Below are 21,051 nucleotides of genomic sequence, written 5' to 3' on the forward strand. Positions count from 1 at the left end.
TGTGTGTGTGTGTGTGTGCGTAATCACCATTTGCAATTTATTCTAAAGCAAAATTCTATACTGATATGTTCAGTAGGCCTAGAAGAATCTACCTATGTGAAAAGGAATATGAATTCTAATATATTTATGATCTCACTCTTAGAGTTAGTCATACATATTTCCAGAAATCATAAACTTTAGTGACTTATAAAAACTTCTAAAAAGGAAAATATTCCTGATTAAGTACCTCTGCATCAGAATAAGTAAGTTTTGTTAACAATGTAAGTTTTCTCAAGTCATAGTAAGCCTGTGGGAACAAGAATAGAACCTCCTGAGACTGTGTTAAGTACTTTGATAGGGCTTATCTTTTTAAAAGTCATTGGTTTTTCACCTTAAGTTCATATACCTGATGCCACAATATCTTGCATGAGCTAAAACATTAAATGAATCGAATGATCCTTTTAAGAAAAGGATTTGTCAGTAAATAAACCAAATCTCAGTCCGGTGAACCAAATTTTAAACTTTTTATGCAGATGCTCTGGCATGGCATCATATAGAGGCAGCTTTACGATGCTTCTCTTTTGGATGAAGCTTTCAGTACCATTTGAATATTTTCTAGTTCACTACGCCAGACCCCAAACCTGAAAGCTATGAGCCATCTCCTCACAAAAACTGGAAAGACAGCTGGAAAAACCAAAGCCCCACACAAATATTCACCCCAGGATACCTATCCTTGTCTGCTTCCCATGAATCTATATAATGATAATGTTGTGTTTTCTGTTTCGTTAACTTTTTAAGAGATAAATAGATAATAAAAAAGAGAAAAGGCAACTGAAATTACCCAGATTCAATTCAACAAGCATTCACTGGGTGACTACTACGTATTTAATGGCAAATACTAGGCTAGGTGCTATAATGGAGATATAGTAGTAATGGAGGAGAGTTGCTAGAGCATCACACTACTCTTGAACTAAAAGTGTTGAGAAGGGTCAGCACAGTTCTCCAACAAAGGGCCAGAAAGTAAATACTTTCCTCCTGATGAGCCATTATAGCCTCTATTACAACTACTTGAGTCTATTGCTATGCTAGAGTAGACAATACATAAATAAATGTAGTGCTTCCCAATAAAACTTTATTCATAAACACTAAAATTTGAATTTCATATAATTTTCACATGTCACAAAATATTATTCTTTTGACTCTCCAACTTTTAAAAAAAGTAAAGACCTTTCTTTGTTCACAGGCTACACAAAACCAGGTAGTAGGCTAGATTTCATAGTTTGCTGACCCCTAATCCAGAGCAATGAATTTTAATCCTGGCTGTACCTTAGAATCACATTAGAAGGAATCTGGCAGAGAGCAACTGAACCAAGTGAATGAAGTTAACATCAGCTGTAATGGGGCAAATTGATATCAGGTGCCTAATATATGCCAAAGGACACATAATAACTGCTGTTTTCTTACTGGCCAGAAAAACAGGTAAATTATAATTTAAATCTAATCATAAAAATATCAGTTTTATTCAAATGTCAAGCCATATAAAGTGCCCATTTTCTATAATTTCTAATTGTGTATTTAAGTAAGCTTTCTTTAAGCATTTTGGAGAGCATGTCTCTTCTAACTACTCTTCTACAGAAATTTCTGTTTTTCTGGGCCATTAATACCATCCTGTTTAGATATGCATTTTCTTAATCCTGGTCCACAAAGAGCTGACAGAGCATGGAGGAGACCTAAACACTATTCTCCTTCTTCACTAATATCCCAGGACCCACCTCATCCCCCATAAGACTCATGGATAGCCACACCTTCCCAAGTTGATCTATTCCAAAGGGAACGTTTTCAGTAGTTGCAGGTCAGTAATTCATAGTAGGAATTACTTAAGGAATATCAGAAGTCTGAATGGAGAAAGGGGAAGTCTACATGGAGAGAGGGCTCTGGGCTATAGGGGAGAAGGAGCTAAACTTGACTGCCATAGGAAGACATGGAAAAAAAGTAGTTGAAACAAACTTATTAGGCAGGAACATGAGAGGTATAGAAGTAAATGTCTGCATGTTCTAAAACCATGGCCTTGCAGGAGGAAATGTAGACACGGGCCCTGACCCAGGAAATAATACTTACCTGAGAACCTTCCATTTCTGTCCTTTCCTCTTCCTTTGCTGTGTTTCTTCCTTCGGTGAGGTTATGTAGAGAAATTACATCGCATCTTGAGAATATTCCTTTAAAGGCTTCGGCACAGACCCTTCACCTGCTACCACCACAGCCAGACAGAAGGGCCTTGAAATACGAGAAAGACCCCTTTTGAGTCCTTTCTCTCAGGAGAGCTTCAGAAGTAGTAAGTTCCTACATGGAGTCTCTCCTTGCCCTATCTTCAGGGAACTTCCCTTCCTACAGATGCCCCAAAATTCTCTTACAGCATGGATAATACAGGCTACACTGACCTGCCCCCACCAAATCCAGGTAGAACAGACCCTATTACCTCCCCTTGAACCAAAGGCTGAACTCAACTCTCAGAAATATACTCAGTGGCCCTCATACTTAACCCTGGCCTCACCTTAGGATCATCTGGAAAACTTAATTACAACATTGATGCTCCCACCCAGAATAGACAGACTGTGAGAAAGGACACAAGTGATGACAATTCCTAAAACTCCACCTGTGATCCTAATTGGAAACCCAGGCTGAGAGCTACTTACCCAAGCCTTGCTTCTCAAGCTTTAATGTGCATAAAAATCACTTGAGTAGATGTTAACCAGACTTACTGTGTGATATAAATATATATGTATATACATAATATATATAATATGTAGGCATATATAATATATATAAATATATGTGTATATATTTATACTTGATATACATATATCAAACCATTATGTTGTACGCCTGAAACTAATATAATGTTATATGTCAATTATATCTCAGTTTTTAAAAATCACTAGGAGATTTAAAACATGTTTTAATAAAAATACAAAGAGGTGAATCAGTCAGGATCGAGTCCTCCCTGGAGCCCTAAACCCTAGCTCAGAGTGTGTCCTGATTATTTGAAAAATATGACTCTTCTAGGAAGGAAAAGAACAATGAAAATAACACTTAGAAGAAATTCTAGGTCATAAATGTGTTTTGTTGCTCAAGGTCTAAGTTACATTTGAAGGAGAGGAGCTTATTTTTTATTATGATAGTCTGCTGGTTCTTCTGAATGTCAACAGCAACACCTAGTATACCACTCTACCTTCTAATTAGGGGTTTGGTGTCTTACACGATACCAGAGCTAGATAATGGCTTTCCTCTTTAGCGTTTGAAATTCATTTAGTAGTTTAAGAAGTTAATATAACTTAACATTGCCTCAATATCATAGATTCTCAATCTTGATAGTCTAATAGAAAAATAAAAAGTCATAGAGTATTTATGAATAAAAATATATAACAACAAAATACTATGGTCTTCAGAATTTTCTTTTCCAGCTTTATTGAGATATAGTTGATACATAACATTGTGTAGCTGAAGGTGTACAATGAATTAATTTGATACACCATATTGAGTTGAAATGATTACCACCATAACATATATTATTTCAGACATTTCATTGTTACTGTATAGAAACACAACTGCTTAATGTATGTTGATTTTCTATCTTGCAAATTTCCAGAACTCGATTAGTTCTAGTAATTTTTTTTGGAATCTATAGGATTTTCTATATCACATCATCTGAAAATAATGACAGTTTTACCTTTTCCTTTCCAATCTAGATGCCTTTTATTTCTTTCTCTTGCCCAATTGCTGTAGCTATAACTACTAGTACTACGTTGAATTAAGAGTGAAGACAGTGGGCATCTTTGCCTCATTCCTGACCTTATAGGAAAAGCTTTTAACCTTTCACCATTAGATATGATGTTGGCTATGATTTGTCATATATAGTTTTACTATGTTGAGGAATGTTTCTTCTAGAATCTATGTGTTGAATGTTTTTACGTCATGAAAGATGTTGTACTATATTCTATCAAATTATTTTTCCTCATCTATTGAGATTATCATGATTTTTATTTTTCTTCTGTTAATGCACTTATCACATTTATTGATTTGTGTATATTAAACCATCTTAGCATCCCAAGAATAATTTCCATTTGATCATGGTGTATGGTCTTCTCAATGTGTTGTTAAATTCAGTATTTTGTTGAGGATATTTGCACCTATATTCATCACGGATGTTAGTCTGTAGTTTTCTTGTAGTGTCCTTACCTGGCTTTAGTGTCAAAGTAATGTTGGCTTCATAAAATGAGTTTGGAAGTATTCCCTCTTCTTCAATTTTTAAATAGTTTGAGCCCTCTCTCTTTCTCTCTCTTCTCATTGTGCCCTCCTAGTTTATGGAATGGACAGGTACAAAAGGACCTGAGAAAAGCTGAAAGAAAAAAATTTAATTTATACTGTATTTGATGTATTAAAATAGTATAGTCCAGTTTAACACTCAACTCAGCTTTACTTTTCTATAGTTTTAAGTTTGATTTCTTTCTATTTACTTAATTTGCAGTGCTTACAAGTCATGTTTCATTTTACTTTTTCTTTTATTCATTTTAACTTTCTAGGTACTTCACAAATGATAAAACCTAGGCCTCTGCTGATTTTCCTAAATTGTGATATGTGAAGAGCACAAAAACTAAGATAATTACCTATGCCTTAATATCATTTCTCATAGTAACATATTTATCTTCAGAGGATCCAAACTTGAAAGCTGGCACATTAAAATTTTACATTAAAAATTCTGAATAAATCTTTGGGTAAAGTTATAGAGCTAGATTATGTTAATAAACATCGCTCTGTCAAAGTTATTTTAACAATCACTAGGAATCAAAACTATTTAAATGTTGAGTTACCTGCAATTTAATCAGAATATTATATTTCACATGATTCTCTTAAGAATGAAAAGTAGTTACACAATGTGTAACTTTTCTTTTCTCTCCTTTCCAGCAAAGACACCTTTCTACTATCATATCAGCTTTAAAGTCAATAATATTGACTATGACAGCAAGTTTGAAAAACCATATTCACAAGAATATATGGACCTAAATAAAAAGATAGTATCTTTGGTAAGTTGAAATTTTTTTCTGTGCATTGCCCTTTTAAATGTTATGTTCCTAGAAGTGCCAGAATCCTAATAATAACCTTCCAACTTGGAAATGATTGATAATTTCATACTATTTCTTACTACTATCTTAGTTCTAGATTAATATAGTCCTTTCAGAAAGTCAGTCAGAAAACATGTACAGGAAAAAAAATGTAAGAGGGACATATTTAGAGAACACTAAGAAATGCCTGACACATGAGAGATAGTCAATGGGTATTTCTAATGTATTAAAAAATGAATAAAATATATCCTACCTCCAAGATACCTGAACAAATACATGTTGTTCCTGATCCTTAACTAAGAAGTGCTTCAAGGAAGAATGGCCAGTGTAGAAGAGAACATATAGCCCAAAATAAAGATCATCTTGTATCTCCTCAATGTGGTAAAAAATTTTAAATGTCTACTTAAGAGTGTGCTTTAAGCTAACCTTTAGCTGACTAAAAACCTAATGAAAAGTCTTGACTACTCCTTGGACATAGATACACTCTCATTAGCTCAAGTAATTCTATCAAACAAACCAAATCCTGCCAAAAGCAGGGGTGGCATCATTCGCCTCCCATTTCTTTGAGTGCATTCTTGACAGGACATCTTCGATCTGACTGAAGCTTGCATTCTTTCCGTAACATCCCACTACCTCCAAGTTTCTAATAAATTCAGTCTTTAAAAGTCTTTGTATGCCTTTACCATTATACTAAGAGTTAGTATATAAAAAATGGGGAAAGAAAATTCCCACTTTTCCTGTAGCTTTATGATAAAAAGGAAATAACAAAGGGGCAATATAATACAATGGTTAAGAATAGGCATTGGACGCAGAGTCCTTGCTCAATTCTAAGTTTAGCCATTTACCAGCTACATAAACTTAAACAAATCACAATCTCTTCACATCTCAGTTTCTTGAAGTAAAAAATGATATGACAAATACCTACATCATGGGATTGTTGTAGGCGTCATATAAGATGAAACATATCATCATCTTAGCAAAAGTCCTATTATTCTGTAAGCCCTTAAAAGATAAGCTAAAAACATACCTAAAGCAGAGCATCATTAATATTCTTAATAAATTATAAACATAACAAAGTTAATATATAACTTCAAAATAATTCAAAATATACCCAAACTAAGAAAATCACCTTTTCTTCTATAAATTTAGATCAAATCATTCAAATCAATTAACCTATGTTTATCTCAAAATGAATATTCTAAAATTATTAGTTTTTATCAAGTATCATATCATGTTGGTCACTCAACCACCAATCCTGACACCTTGCTTCAGACTCCTTTAGCAATCCTCATTCTCGGTTTTTAACTCATTTGTATTTTTTTTAATGTTTATTTTTGAGAGAGAGAGAGAGAGAGAGAGAAAGACAGAGTGTGAGTGGGGGAGGGGCAGAGAGAGAGGGAGACAGTAGAATCTGAAGCAGGCCCAGGATCCAAGCTGTCAGCACACAGCCTGACATGGGTCTTGAACCCAGGAACCATGAGATCATGACTTGAGCTGAAGTCAGACACTTAACCAACTGAGCCACCCAGGAACCCCACCTAACTCACCTGTATCAAAACAGTCACCAGGGGTGCCTGGGTGGCTTGGTCAGTTGACCTTCTGACTCATGGTTTCTGCTCAGGTCATGACCTCACAGTTAATGAAATCAAGCCTGCATCCAGCTCTGTGCTGACAGAGCAGAGCCTGCTTGGAATTCTCTCTCTCTCCCTCTCTTTCTGCCCTTCCCTCTTTCTCCGCTCACTCTTCTTCTCTCAAAATAAATAAATAAATGTTATTTAAAAAATAAGTAAGTAAATAAATAAATAAAACAATCACTAGATAGTTCTCATACTTTTTCCTCCACATGTGTTAAAGTGCCTGCTTTTACACGCCTTTCTGTTTTCGTTTAATACAATGATGCTCTGTGTATTATAATTATTACTGTACACAGCATTCATAAACACAATACTGGTGATAAGAGCACAAAATAGAGCTGTGTATCATTCATCAAACTCACCTATTAGTCATTATTATAATACCTATCACCTGTTCTTCTTCTTGTGATTTTCATTAAATAATTCTTGTGATGATAGACTCTAAAAAGAAAAAAGAAATTGGATAAAGAGATGCTGCTTTACTATGAATGGTAGTAAAGCATTACCTACAGAGACTAGGCCTCCATAGGGAATATTTTCATATTTAGATATGTGGTTTTCTAGTGGACAACTCAAGAAAAAATCTCTATGTCATTTCCTATTTTTTGTAGGAGAAAACTAGTGGACAACTCAAAATGAAATCTCTGTCATTTCCTATTTTTTGTGGGCAGCAGATATGATACCCAATTATAGTGAATAGAAATTCTAAAAATCAGAGTGAGGCAGTACCTTAACAATATTAACCATCAGTACTGACCTAAGGACTTTACTCCTTAATTAATTAATTTCATTTCTTTACTCCTCACAACGTTCTCATTTTCTATATGAGGAAACTGAGGCACTAAAACGTTGACTTAGTCAGGGTCCCACTGAAAGTATGTTTCCCACCTTCTTTATGATTTTTCTGTTCTATAATTGAAAAGCATGCAAATATAGAATCTTGAGCAAATTTCAGATTATATCAATTTCATATGGCCAATCAAATGTTCAAAAATGTTTAAACAAACTCTATGTGTTTTTCATATATAATGCATCAGATTATAGACAACCAAAATGATATCTGATATGTGTGAGGTACCAAAATTATCCATACGAAACAGGGCAGTCATGCTTGTACATCAAACCACTTGCCCAAGAGCAGGGGAGCATCTTTGGTCACTACAAACATGGTCCAATGTCAGCTTTATACCTGGTTATCCACAAACTTTTGTTGACCAAGCTCTTCTCAGGGCCTGTTGCAATTCAATTCTTACACAGGGCTCTCAGACTATTTTCTAGGTTCTTCCTTGACCCCTGGAAGAGAAAGTTCCTCATCACTGCCCTGCTTCCAGGGCCCCCATAAAACCCCACCCCACTTGGTCCCGGGAGAGACAGATGTGTTGGAATTAAGAATAGAAGAGAAATGCTGTATTATTTAGTTACCATCTTGCCAGGATTCCTTCATTGATTATATTTAGAAATAACATCTGAACTCCTTACCATGGCCAACAAGGCTGACTGTAATCTTGCCCCACCTACCTGGACAACCTCAACTTATACCCTCTCCCTTGCTCATTTTACTTAAGTCACAACAATTTTTTCTACCCCTCAAACTTAACAATCTCATTCTTACCTAGGACCATAGCACCTGGTTTTCTCTCTGTCTAAAATAATCATCTCCCTTTGATTCTCAACTTTTCATCTTTCAGGTCCCACCCAAATGTCACCTGTTCTAAAAGGACTTATTGGATCATTCAAATATTGTCCCCTGAATCACTCTGTAGCATTATTTTATTTTATATTCTTTTTATTACCTAACACTATCTCAAATTATCATATTTATATATTTATTTCTTGGTCTACTTATTATCTGTTTCCTCCACTAAATTTCCAAATATAAATCTAATCTGTTTATAGTTTTATTTCAATAGATATCTATTGAATAGATGAACATATTCCAATTGCTTTGTAACAAAAGGAAAGTGTAAACTACATATTTGCAATAACGATATTGAGTCAGTGATATTGAAGGCCTGTCTTTGCCAAAGTTAAAGCCATAGACAGTGAAATTTGTTGTTGGGTGCCCTGTGAAGGTCCTGCTGTGGGAAATCACTCATTAGGTTAAAATCAGGAACAGTTGAGAAAATGATTCTTATATAAAATTTCTGAGAGATTTTTACATATCCTGCTTCAAACCCATCAGTAGCATATACCTGAAAGAGCAGGGAAAATGGTGTGTAGTACAGCCATGAAAGGGGGCCCATAGTTAAAAAGAAAGAAAGAAAAGAAAGAAATATCTCACCTTTGGGGACATTTCTGTTAAGTTTTATGACACTGATATTCAATAGAAAGCTGAACACGGAAGGCAATCTCTATCAGTTGGTCCTTTGAATTCACCTCTTCAAAATAAGTACTGTATTCTTCCCTATCATGCTATTGTTAGGAAACAAATATTCTTGCCTTACCTTACCACATAATTTATTGATTTGAAGACATTTGTGAATAAACCTAGCTAATATAAAGATAATTTTCAAAAAGACATGTTTAGTATACATTTCATCTTTTTCTTTTTCTTTTTTTAAAATATAATTTATTGTCAAATTGGTTTCCATACAACAGCCAGTGCTCATCCCAACAAGTGCTCTCCTCAGTGCCCATCACCACTTTCCTCTCTCTCCCACCCCCCCCATCAACCCTCAGTTTGTTCTCAGTATTTAAGAGTCTCTTATGGTTTGCCTCCCTCCCTCTAACTTTTTTTCTTCCCCCTCTCCCTCCCCCATGGTCTTCTGTTAAGAAGAAGGTGAGAAAGAATGCATCTTTTTCTTAAATGGGTCACAATCTAGGAAAATTTTAATATTATGTATTCAATTATATTAAGGATTTATTAACTATTGGCATGCAGGTAGTAATAAAATAAAACAATTTAGCCATTTAATGGTAGCTGGTAAAGTTGAATGATGTGTACACGGGGTTCATTACATTCTTTTATTTGCTATTGTGTATGTTTGGAGTTCTCCACAATAAAAAAATTTTTTTTTAATTTTAAAGAAACATTAGTCTTTATTCATTTTATTTTTTAACAGATAAATGAAACATTTCATGGATCTAAACTGAGAAGACAGTATGTCAAATCTCATGTTGTCCAAGTAAGGTATGTAAAATAGCCCAAGAGGCACAGAGCAGAAAATTCTGTCCTTTACCTTCATGCCTCATACTTAACAGAATATATTTGTTTGGTATAAATTGAAAGGTTGAAATAAATTTTAGTTTGAGGCTTCAAAACTACTAGCATTTTCAAATGTGAAAAAAGGTATTCAAGATCTTTTGGAAAATTATCCAACCAGAACCAAGAATTCCAACTGATTATGAGTCTCAGGCAAAGGCTCAATGTATTTGTATTTTATTTGAAGGCACAAGGTCAAAAAGCAAATCTAAAATCAGGAGATGATTTCAACAGAAGAAAAGAAAGGGTAAGATAAGAGAGCCACATATAGAATATCTGACCTAGGAGGTGCAAACTAGTAGATATGAGCCAAATCTAGCTTAGAGTTATGGATTAAATATAAAAGTTGATAACATCCATGAATATGAAATTACAAGGAGCTTAAGTGAAAAACAGGCAGAATTAAAACATAATATATTAGAAATTCTAAAAAATAAAAAAATAAGTAAAAGTTGAGAAATATCATATAAAAGACATAATATTCAGAATGTGTTGAAAAATAAAAAGAGATCTGACATTACAGGGCCTACATCCCCACATGGTAATAATGCACTGAAACTGAGGCCACACACTGGCAATTCCCAACACTCCCATGATGTGTGCATATGTACTTGCACCCTATCAGCTTCACTCCTCTCCTTTACTGGCCCCTCTAGAAATCCAATTCTACAGCTATTGTCTAGCAGCGATGTTTATCCAAACACTGGTGAGGCACAGATAACCTAGGAACAGATAACCTGCAATAGATATGAAAAAATAGTAATTACAAGCACAAATTAAAGAAAGTTAATATGTTTTAGAATCTCCCCTCCCTAAAACTAGAACTTTTTCTGTTTAATTTTCCCACTTTGTTTTTAAATAATCCAGGCTCTTAACCAGTAGCCCCACAAGAATTTATTGATATTAAATCATTTAACCTGATAACAACCCTGTATGATATGTACAGATCAGTTTCTTATTTTACAAATAAGAATACTGAAGCAAAGGTAGTTTAAGTGACTTGCCAAGGTCACACATTTAATAACTAATAAAGCTGTAGTTTGAACCAAAGTAGTCATATCTAGATGACCGCATCAACTTTAGCTTTCACTCCTGTTCCATGACAATCCATTCTCCACACACAAAGTGAATTTGAAGAGCACAATATCATCCTACTTAATATCCTCTGACAGTCTCTCATAAATTCCAAATTCCTTATACAGTCCACATGATCCTCCCTGATCTGGCCTTGCCTCTCTCTGACCTCACTTCAAAACTCCCATGAAATAAAGGACCATAATGTTTTTAAAGGCTGGGGTGATGGGGTATCTTAGGTCATCTGTGTTTGCTAACTGGTTTTGCCCAAGGAAAAGTAAAGTTCTCGTATTGTCATGACAGGAGGTAGTTTTACCATTTGGAGTAAGTAAAGTGCCTACCAAAGTTAGGCCCCCACCTGTCTCACAGAAACTGAGAGATAGAGTCTCTATCTCTTTTGATGGTTACATTTCAGAGATGGCTTTTGCGTCCTTGAGAAAGACATTTCTGGGGCTGTCAAACTGCAAGAGGCTTTTAAAAGGTTTGCCTATAGTTCAAAGAGGCAGAGAAAGAATTTATAACTTTTCTAAAGTAAATGCTCTATAAGGAAAGGGATATTGAGGTCTAGAGTCAGAAAGAAGACTTTAATAAAACTGAGGGAAGTATTAAGTCTCTCTTGCTCAGGGCCTGTGTACTTGATGTTCCTTCTTTCTGGGACATTCCTCCCCCATTTCTTCTCATGACTCACTCCTTCTTGTCATTAGGATCTCACCTCAAAGAGGCCTTCCCTGAAGCTGTCTAAAATGTTCTCACCTCTAATCTTCAAGTCATTGCTGTCTCCTTCATAGAACTCATTTTGAAGATTATTTTATTTCTTCATTTTCCTGTTTGTCTGTGTCTCTTAGTAGCATGAGAGAAGGCACCTGTGGTCTTATATGTTCATAGCTGATGTAGCTCTGGTCCCTAGAACTCTGCCTGATATATTGCTTGGACAATATACATTCATTGAATGAATGAATGAATGAATGAATGAACTGAAACTTCAGGAATGGAAAGGAAAATACTGTAGCAAAGAATTAAAAGCATTTGTCATATAAAACTAAAGATTATTTTATGGGTCAAGCGAAGGTAACATCAAAATAACTTTTAGTTCATGTTTTTGGTAGAAAAGAGGATCATATGACTCTTGATGATGTCAGATTAAGAATACATATGTCTATATTTAGTTTAGTTTTAGATTGTTATTTGACCCAGGAGAAAAGTTCAGAGTGACATTCATGGTTGGACAAAATCTTTAAAATAAACAAAGCAATATAATATGTCCTTGTCTATTCCATGAGAAATAAATGGTTCATCTCTACAAATCACAGAAGAAATATTAGCACTGCACAGGCATAATAGCAAAAGAACTGAGAATACTTAATAAATTAACATTCAACTACTAAATGCTTAATACTGTACAAAAGGAAATGGAAAGAATACATGTATAGTGCTCAAAGGAAGAGTGTCTGGTAAAACATAAAGTAGAAAAGGGTGATCTAGACGTTAGCAAATCTATTATTTAGAATTATCCTGCAAAAATACTATTGAAATAATAAAGCTTTATTATTACTCAGAAAACCTTGGATCTTAGCCATGGTTTCTGTTTTGTTCATGGATATTATGAAGGTTTGCAAGTAGATGTTTTCAAGATCTCTCTTGAGTCACATACTTTGAGGTTGTTGTGGATTTTCAAATATACAAATGTAGACAAATGCCTGGGAAGAGGGGAGGAGGTAGACAAACAGAGAATAGAGCAGAATAGACATCCCATCAAGTCAGTAATAACACCCCCCTTTTAAAACTTCTGATTTTACATTTACATCTTCAAGTCAGAATTACAAATAAAACAAATCCAGTCTAATGTATTTGCTCAGTCACAATTTCCAACAGACGACAAGAACAGGCCCACCCTTGCAAGTTGTGCCTCCACCAAAAACCAAACAAACAAACAAAAAGCATTCAAGATAATAGACGATTCCCTCATCTCACCTGTTATGTTTCATTTTGTTATTTGCTATCAGCCCTACATAGCACGTCCATGGTGGATTTTTGATACAAAGACATATTTATATTAATAAGTATATTTTGCACAGCACTGAGATTTACAAAATACCTCCATATACATTACTTTATATGGTGTGTACAATAGCCCAGGAAATACTATTATCCCCGTTACAGAGATGAAGAAATTTGTAAGTACAGAGAATGCAAACAGCTTGCTGTAGTCAGGGAATTGGCAGATGGTGAATCTAGAATACAAACTCAGTTCCCTGACTCTAAATCACACTCTCTTTACTGTTCACCATGTCCACAAAGTGTCATTTCCACTCCCTTGAGAGTGCAATAGCTGCCAGGAGCTCTACTTAACAAAATTATAAAATGACTCCTCTAAGAATGATCGAGGCTCAGTAATAAAAGCATAATTTATTTGTCTCTTTCTGTTCTGCAGCCGAGCCCAAGGGAAAGTGATAATACATGCTGTGCTGAAGTTTAAGTCCTGTTTTAAAAATAATGCAGCAAAATTTTGGGATAGAATTGAAACCATTTTATATCAGAAGCTAAAGGGAAAACCTGGGTCTTTATGTATAGATTCTTCTTCATTTAAATTTTCAGGTAAGCCTTTTTATGTATGGTATAGAATGATTTTCATCTTTTAATTTTAATATGGCGTTCTGTTATAAATATGAAAACAACACTTCCCTCCTTAATCGTAGTTTCATATGCAATAATTATTGCTTTCAACCACTGTTAAAGTAATCAGGGTCCATGTCAATCAATTTCTTGATATAGTATCATTCTTGTATTCTTGGAATTAAACCTTACTTGATGACAGAGTTAAAAAAAAAAAAAGTAGGGCCTCAAATAACATTTCCTTAGAAAACAAGGCAGCCTTAAACTCTTAATAGCTTGTTCTGTGGGTCATGATTTTTCCCTCAGTTCCTTTGGATATCTCAAGAATCTAGACTCCTGGGGTGCCTGGGTGGCGCAGTCGGTTGGGCATCCGACTCCAGCTCAGGTCATGATTTCGTGGTTCGTGAGTTCAAGCCCTGCATCGGGCTCTGTGCTGACATCTCAGAGCCTGGAGCCTGCTTTGGATTCTGTGTCTCCCTCTCTCTCTGCTCCTCCCCCACTCACACTATGTCTCTCTCTCTCAGAAATAAAGATTAAAAAAAAAAATTAAGAAAAAAAAGAATCTAGACTCCCACATTACAGAAATGAGTTTGAATCTCTTTAACATCAAACCTACTTCCTGATGGGCCTTTAATGGGCTTTGTCTCTCTCACTCTTAAGTACAATGTATTTTTTTTTATTTTTTTAAATTCCAGTGTAGTTAACATACAGTGTTATACTAGTTTCAGGTGTGCAATTGCATAAACCAGTTCTTATTCTCGGTCATCTAACAGTATTGTGAAAGACAGCTTCTAAAAGGCAGGGAAAAGTGTCCCATAATATTCATTCCCAGGATAATGAGTGTCTCTCTGGTCTTCATAAAAGGACAGCCAACGCTCAGCACAGCTAAGCTCAGCTATCAGTTCTCAGCTACAACAAATTTGACCAAGGGCAGAAAAGTATCCCCGCCCCTATAGGAAGGACTAAAAGGATGAAATGTTTGTGAAAAAAATAAATCTAGGCCAAGGGTTCATTTGCATAGAACATCAAAAGGATCAAAAAGCAAAACCTGAACATACTTCTCCTGGATAAGAAGTCATCGTGTTGTTGAAATGTGACTCTCCTCAGGTTATTAGATGCTTTCTCTTGGAACCTTCCTTCTCACACAGCTTATCCTGTGTGTGGTGACCTTGAAAGAACAGAGAAATAAAGCAGATCTGCAAATTAGTGAAAAAACAATCTGGCTTCTTTTTCTAAGTCTAAAGTCAATCATCCCAAATCAAAATCCTTTAAACTCTGCCCTCCATTTTAACATTAACAAAGAAAGCATGTAAGTCCATATCTAACTTAAAAAATCGCTGAGAGAGGTTGAAATCAAATATTATGAAATATTAGTTTTAACAGTTATGAAGTACTGTACAAATACTTTGCTAGGCACTGTGGGGACTTGAAAGAGAAAAAGAGTATTGTTCCTCTCAACAAAAAAGTTTATAAAATAAATAAATACATATACAAGTATACACATTTAACCTCACACTGATTCAGTGTATATGAAAGACATAATTGGTATCATTATTACACAAATACGTTTAAGTTTATCCAGTAGAAACAGTGTGATGTGGATTGGACCTAATGCTGTCATCAGCTGGTAAAATCAAACAGCAATTGCAAGTTGCTAAATGAGAACAGCTGAAAACTGGTTTTGTCAACAACATGCCCCAACCCCAGGTTTCTCAGTCAACTGGTGTGTAAACCCTTGTCATCATTTTTGGCCAGCAGTCCCAGCAGAGGACAGATTCCTTTAACATGGGTCTCAGAGAAACCGGTTCCTTTCCTTCAGAGCACTTTCCAGGGTTTAATTACGTATTCACTAAAATGATTATTTGATTACTGACCATCTCTTCCATAAGTCATGTGCTTGTTTGCTCACCATTACATCTTCAAGCCTATGCAGGGGCTGGCATATAGCAGCAAGTGATTGTTGGCTGAACTGATGAATTCCACAATATCAAAGCTGCAACTGAAAACCAAAGTAGGAGAGAATATATATAGCCTTTCGCATCTAAGGTTCCACAAAGAATTAAGCCCTAACAAAAATGATGTGAGTGCCTGTTGGCAGTTCTCTTAAGGATGATACATAGGATGATTCCAGATTCATAAAAGAGAACTTCAGATAGATAAAGAGGATTAAGAGTACACTTATCTTGATGGACACAGAGTAATGTATACAATTATTGAGTCATCATACTGTACACCTGAAACTAATATAACAATGCATGTTAATTATATTTCAGTAGTAAAAGGGGGGAGTTCATTCATTTCATAAAAATGAAAGCTCCCCACGGCGTTAGAGCTTAATTCTCTTCCAGAATCCCAATTAAGGAGGGCTGATCGCAAGTCTGGCACATGTAGGCAGTCACTGCCACTCCCAGATTTAGGATGGAAGGAGTGCTTCAATTATTGAGAACCATGAACACAATGTTTAATTTAATTTTCCAGTCATTCTTGAATTCCAGGAAAAAATGACATTCTACTACCTTCCAAGGTACTAACAATCAGTATTTATGGGACTGTATCCTTCAGTGAGAGAGAATGTTTTCTCCATCAATTCTAAACTCAATAGATCAAAGATTTTCAAGTTGATTGGTTAATATAAAACCTAGAAAAACCATTGATGGCATAGTTTTCCCCTGCCCATGAAAGAATAGTTTCCTAAAAAAATCTCTTATAAGGCAAATTCCTTAACCTAATACCATTGACTTCAATGGGAAAAATTTTTATGCGTTCCAAAACACCTGAATTTATATTCACTTATGCTTAAACACTATCACATTCCTTTAAAATAGAGATGATAACTTCAATAGGTAAAATTGGTTAACATAGACAATTTTCCTTTATTATTTTATAATATGACTACTTCCATGATCTTGTTATTTTATAGTATGATAACCAAAACAAAACATATATATGATACTTAATGTTTATGTAATTTAAATTTTAATGCACAAAAAAGGGGAGAAAAAAGAACAAGTAAAACAATGCAAATGATATCTCACTATGATGTACTTCACTATCACTGCCATAAACTATTACACCAAGAGCTAAGGAAAAAATGTAATGCTAGACTAGATGTACCAACTACACAACTGCAAGAATGACCACATGGTGGCCCTCTCCTGAAAGCCCTGGAAGGAAAAATTCAAGTCATTCCTTGTAAATGTGAAGAAATGCCTCATAAGCATTTTAAATGAAATACCTTATAAAGTTAAATGCTCATAATTTTAATAAGCATATTTAAAAATAATAATCATTTCAACAAAAAATACCTTGTACATACTGGTATACTTAATTATCTATCGAATAGGTATGAGAAATATTTTAAATATTTATACTAAATCATAATTGGTTAAAGTAAAAACTCAAATTATGTGGAAGTAATAGAAAGAATAATAACAGAACTTTATATACAAGGATGACAGTCCTGACTCACTGTTAAGAGTTTTATGAGAAGAAGAGTGAAACTCTGGCCTACCACTCATTTGTGAGCAGCTGGCCAACACTGAGATATGGATGATGATTTAGTAAAACACACTTCTTTCATGTGGCTTGATCCTGAGACAATGCATGGCTTCATTCATACCATGCTTTAAGGAACTGAACTAACTAATCATTCTTTGATAAATCCTAGAGGACATTTTTAAAAGCATACTATTGCCCAGAGGGTCCTTTCTTAACCAAGAGCCAATCTTAAGCTCTATAAACCTATTTTATCAGCAAAAGGTTTCTTAAAGTATTCTAACTAGTGTAAGACCTTGGCCATTCAAAATTCCTTGGAAATAAATCTTCTAAAAAAGCAAACTTTCCAAAGAGTTCATATTTTATTTTTTAATAAAACACAAAAAGTCTCTTCAAAATTATTTTTTTCAAAAATCTTTCTCAAAATTTCCACCTACTTTTCTGACATCGCTGTGGAATTCATTAATATATAGTGGATATTGGGACGCCTGGGTGGCTCAGTCAGTTAAGCATCTGACTTTGGCTCAGTTCATGATTTTGTGGTTCATGGGTTGGAGCCCCACATTGGACTCTGTGCTGACAGCTCAGAGCCTGGAACCTGCTTGGGATTCTGTGTCTCCCCCTCTCTCTGCCCCTCCCCTGCTTGTGCTCTCTCTCTCTCTCTCTCTCTCTCTCTTTTCCTCTCAAAAATGAACAAATGTTAAAAAAAAGAAACATTAAAGTATATATATACTATTTTATATATATATATTATATATACATATATATTATATATATGTATATATAATATACATATAATAGTATATATATAAATGTATATATAATATATATATATATAGTGGATATTGTAGTGCCCTAAGGGCATTCAGGGAAGTAAGGTTATTGATGCCTTCAATAAATGATCCCAAGTTTTCAGCTCTTATATTTGTTCTTTATATTTTATTTCTTTCTCATACTTCAATGTCAAGCAGAGTTCTTGATGTCACTTGTTTACTCTATGTTCTTTCTTCTAACTCCTCCAAATCTATTTACATATTTCACAGTAACTTATACATAAAAATTAGAAAAGCAAATAGCCTTTGTTTGTTTGTTTGTTTGTTTGTTTTGAGAGAGAGAGAGCAGGGGAGGGGCAGAGAGGGAGGGAGAGAGAGAATCCCAAGCAGTCTCTACACTGTAGGCATGGAAACTGACACAGGTCTCCATCTCATGTACTGTCAGATTATGACCCGAGAAAAGCAAATAGCCTTTGAATGAGGGTATTTAATTAATTAATTAATTAATTATAATTTATTATATGTGTAATTAATTATTAATTTATAACATAAATTATATTAATTAAATTATAATATAAATATATTATATTATATCCTTAATTATATAAGTTCTAGTGAGTTATTTTTTTTTCAACGTTTTTATTTATTTTTGGGACAGAGAAAGACAGAGCATGAACGGGGGAGGGGCAGAGAGAGAGGGAGACACAGAATCGGAAACAGGCTCTAGGCTCCTAGCCATCAGCCCAGAGCCTGACGCGGGGCTCGAACTCACGGACCGCGAGATCGTGACCTGGCTGAAGTCAGACACTTAACCGACTGCGCCACCCAGGCGCCTCGCTAGTGAGTTATTTTTTTAATGTAACTTTTGGCTCCTCAGACACCATCATTTCCTGATTCTTTTTTTTTTTTTAATTTTTTTTTTCAATGTTTATTTTTATTTTTGGGACAGAGAGAGACAGAGCATGAACGGGGGAGGGGCAGAGAGAGAGGGAGACACAGAATCGGAAAAAGGCTCCAGGCTCTGAGCCATCAGCCCAGGGCCCGACGCGGGGCTCGAACTCACGGACCGCGAGATCGTGACCTGGCTGAAGTCGGACGCTTAACCGACTGCGCCACCCAGGCGCCCCTCATTTCCTGATTCTTGACTTTATTCCAGAGAAAATGTTGCTAAGTCTCCTGAGAAATGTGGAGCATTATTTCTGATGGTATTTCAAAAGGTCTTCCAATAACCCTAGATATTTAATTAAAATAATATTTCTTTAGGTAATTTTAAAATTCAACTTTGAGCTTAGGGTTTGCAATATACAATATTGAATAACACAACTATTAGACACACCTGGAACACAGACATGTCCTAACTGATATCCAGCATCATCCATCTGAGGTTGGGATAGATCTGTATGATGATTAATTTTATGTGGCAACATTGCTGAACCAGAGGATGCCTAGATATCTGGTTAAACATTATTTCTAGGTATACCTGTGAGGATGTTTCCAGAAAATATTAACATTTGAATTGGTGGACTGAGTAAATCTGATTGCCTTTCCCAATGTGGATGAGCATAATCCAACCTATTAAAGGTCTGAATAGGATAAAAAGATAAAGGGTAAATTCTCTCTCCCTCTGCCTGACTTTGAGCTAGAATATTGGTTTTCTCCTGCCCTTGTTCTGGGATTTACACCATTGGAAGTCTATTTCCCAGGCCTTTGGATTTGAACTGGAATTACATCACTGCTTTTGTGGGTGTCCAGCTTGCAGATGGCAGGTCACAGGACTTCTCAGCCTCCATAATTGCCTGTGAGCCAATTCCTCCTAATGCATGGATGAATGAATGAATGAATGAATGAATACTTCTATTTCTCTAGAGAACTCTAATATAACTTCCCAAAGTGCACTGCCAATCACCATCAAGCCCAAATAATCTCAAGTTTGAAACGGGTTTTCAGACAGCCTACTTGCCTCACATAATCCTAAAAGGCCAATTGTACACATAGCTAGACTAATGCTCTTGTCTCTCTTCAAGTTTGTCCTAGCTTGTTTGCTTTCATTTCCCAAGAACCTAAGCCTTTTTAGCCACTGCACTCATGTCCAGCTTGAGTGAGTTATAACATAATCAAAATTAAGAGTGATGAGTTTTAGGTTAAAGAACTCCATTTTGGAAAAAAAAAAAAAAAAGGAGAGAGAGAGAGAGTTCCACTTTGGGGGTACCTGGGTGACTTAATTGGTTAAGTGTCTGACTCTTGATCTCAGCTCATGTCTTAATCTCAAGGTTGTGAGTTTAAGCCCCACATGGGGCTCTACACTGTGCATGAAGCCCACTTAAAAAAGAAAAAAAAAAAAAGAGCTGCACTTTGGTAGGGTACATTAAGATCCATTCATTTTTGAAAAACACAAGGTCAAAGCTCTGGTTTCTAAAATTTCATTTGATAATATTGTGTAAAATGAGCTACAGGGGAGAGTCTTTAAGCAGACAGATTTGTTAGAAAATAATTAAAATGGTATAAGTGTGAAGAACTGAAAACCTGAACTGTCATAGTGAAAACAGTATTAGAATGGAATTGACATACCTGATATGAGGCAAAACAGTGAGAGAAATTGAATACAGCATCCAACGTTTAAGTCTGAGTAATTAGTGGAATGATAACTTCATATAGAAATAGCATACAATAGAGAAGTAGAAGATAGGTGATTAGCTTACATTTTGAGTATTAGATAGAATATACCTCTCCAGATAAAGTTATTTATCAAGCATTTGGAAATAAAATATTGGTCCTCTGAAGGAAGTTTGGGTCTAAAACCATAAATATGATGGTCATTCCCATAATATAATAATGAAATACTAAAAAAGAATAAGATTGCAAAGAATATAAGAAGACGAAAAGAGGAAGAGTCAGAGATAGAGTTTTAGGGAATATTTTCGCTTATTAAGAAGAAAAAAAGAGGAGTCAGAATTTGAGATTATAAAAAAAATAGATGAAAAGGTATGAGAAAAAGTTTTATAAATATGCCATATGGAATACATGAATTTACCATCTAGGAAGATGGAATAGATGTACTTTTCCCTATTCCCCCCACTAAATACACCTAAAATCCCTCGATATTATATATAAAACAAACTTAAGAAGATCCCAGACTGAGAGGTGACCTCAGGGCCAAACAA

The 21,051-nt window shown here is 35.1% G+C and overlaps 1 protein-coding gene across 1 annotated transcript in view; it reads left to right on the forward strand.

Moving 5' to 3' along the window:
• The window catches only part of LOC122469331 (transmembrane protease serine 11C-like), a 58,974-nt gene that overhangs the window by 11,097 nt on the left and 26,826 nt on the right, over positions 1-21,051 (forward strand). The window contains exons 3-5 of the mRNA XM_043556642.1: positions 4,942-5,060; positions 9,796-9,863; positions 13,441-13,604. Of these exons, the coding sequence (XP_043412577.1) occupies positions 4,942-5,060; positions 9,796-9,863; positions 13,441-13,604 (351 nt within the window). The remainder of the gene's footprint in view (positions 1-4,941; positions 5,061-9,795; positions 9,864-13,440; positions 13,605-21,051) is intronic.

Source organism: Prionailurus bengalensis, chromosome B1, assembly GCF_016509475.1.
Source record: "Prionailurus bengalensis isolate Pbe53 chromosome B1, Fcat_Pben_1.1_paternal_pri, whole genome shotgun sequence".
NCBI lineage: Eukaryota > Metazoa > Chordata > Mammalia > Carnivora > Felidae > Prionailurus > Prionailurus bengalensis.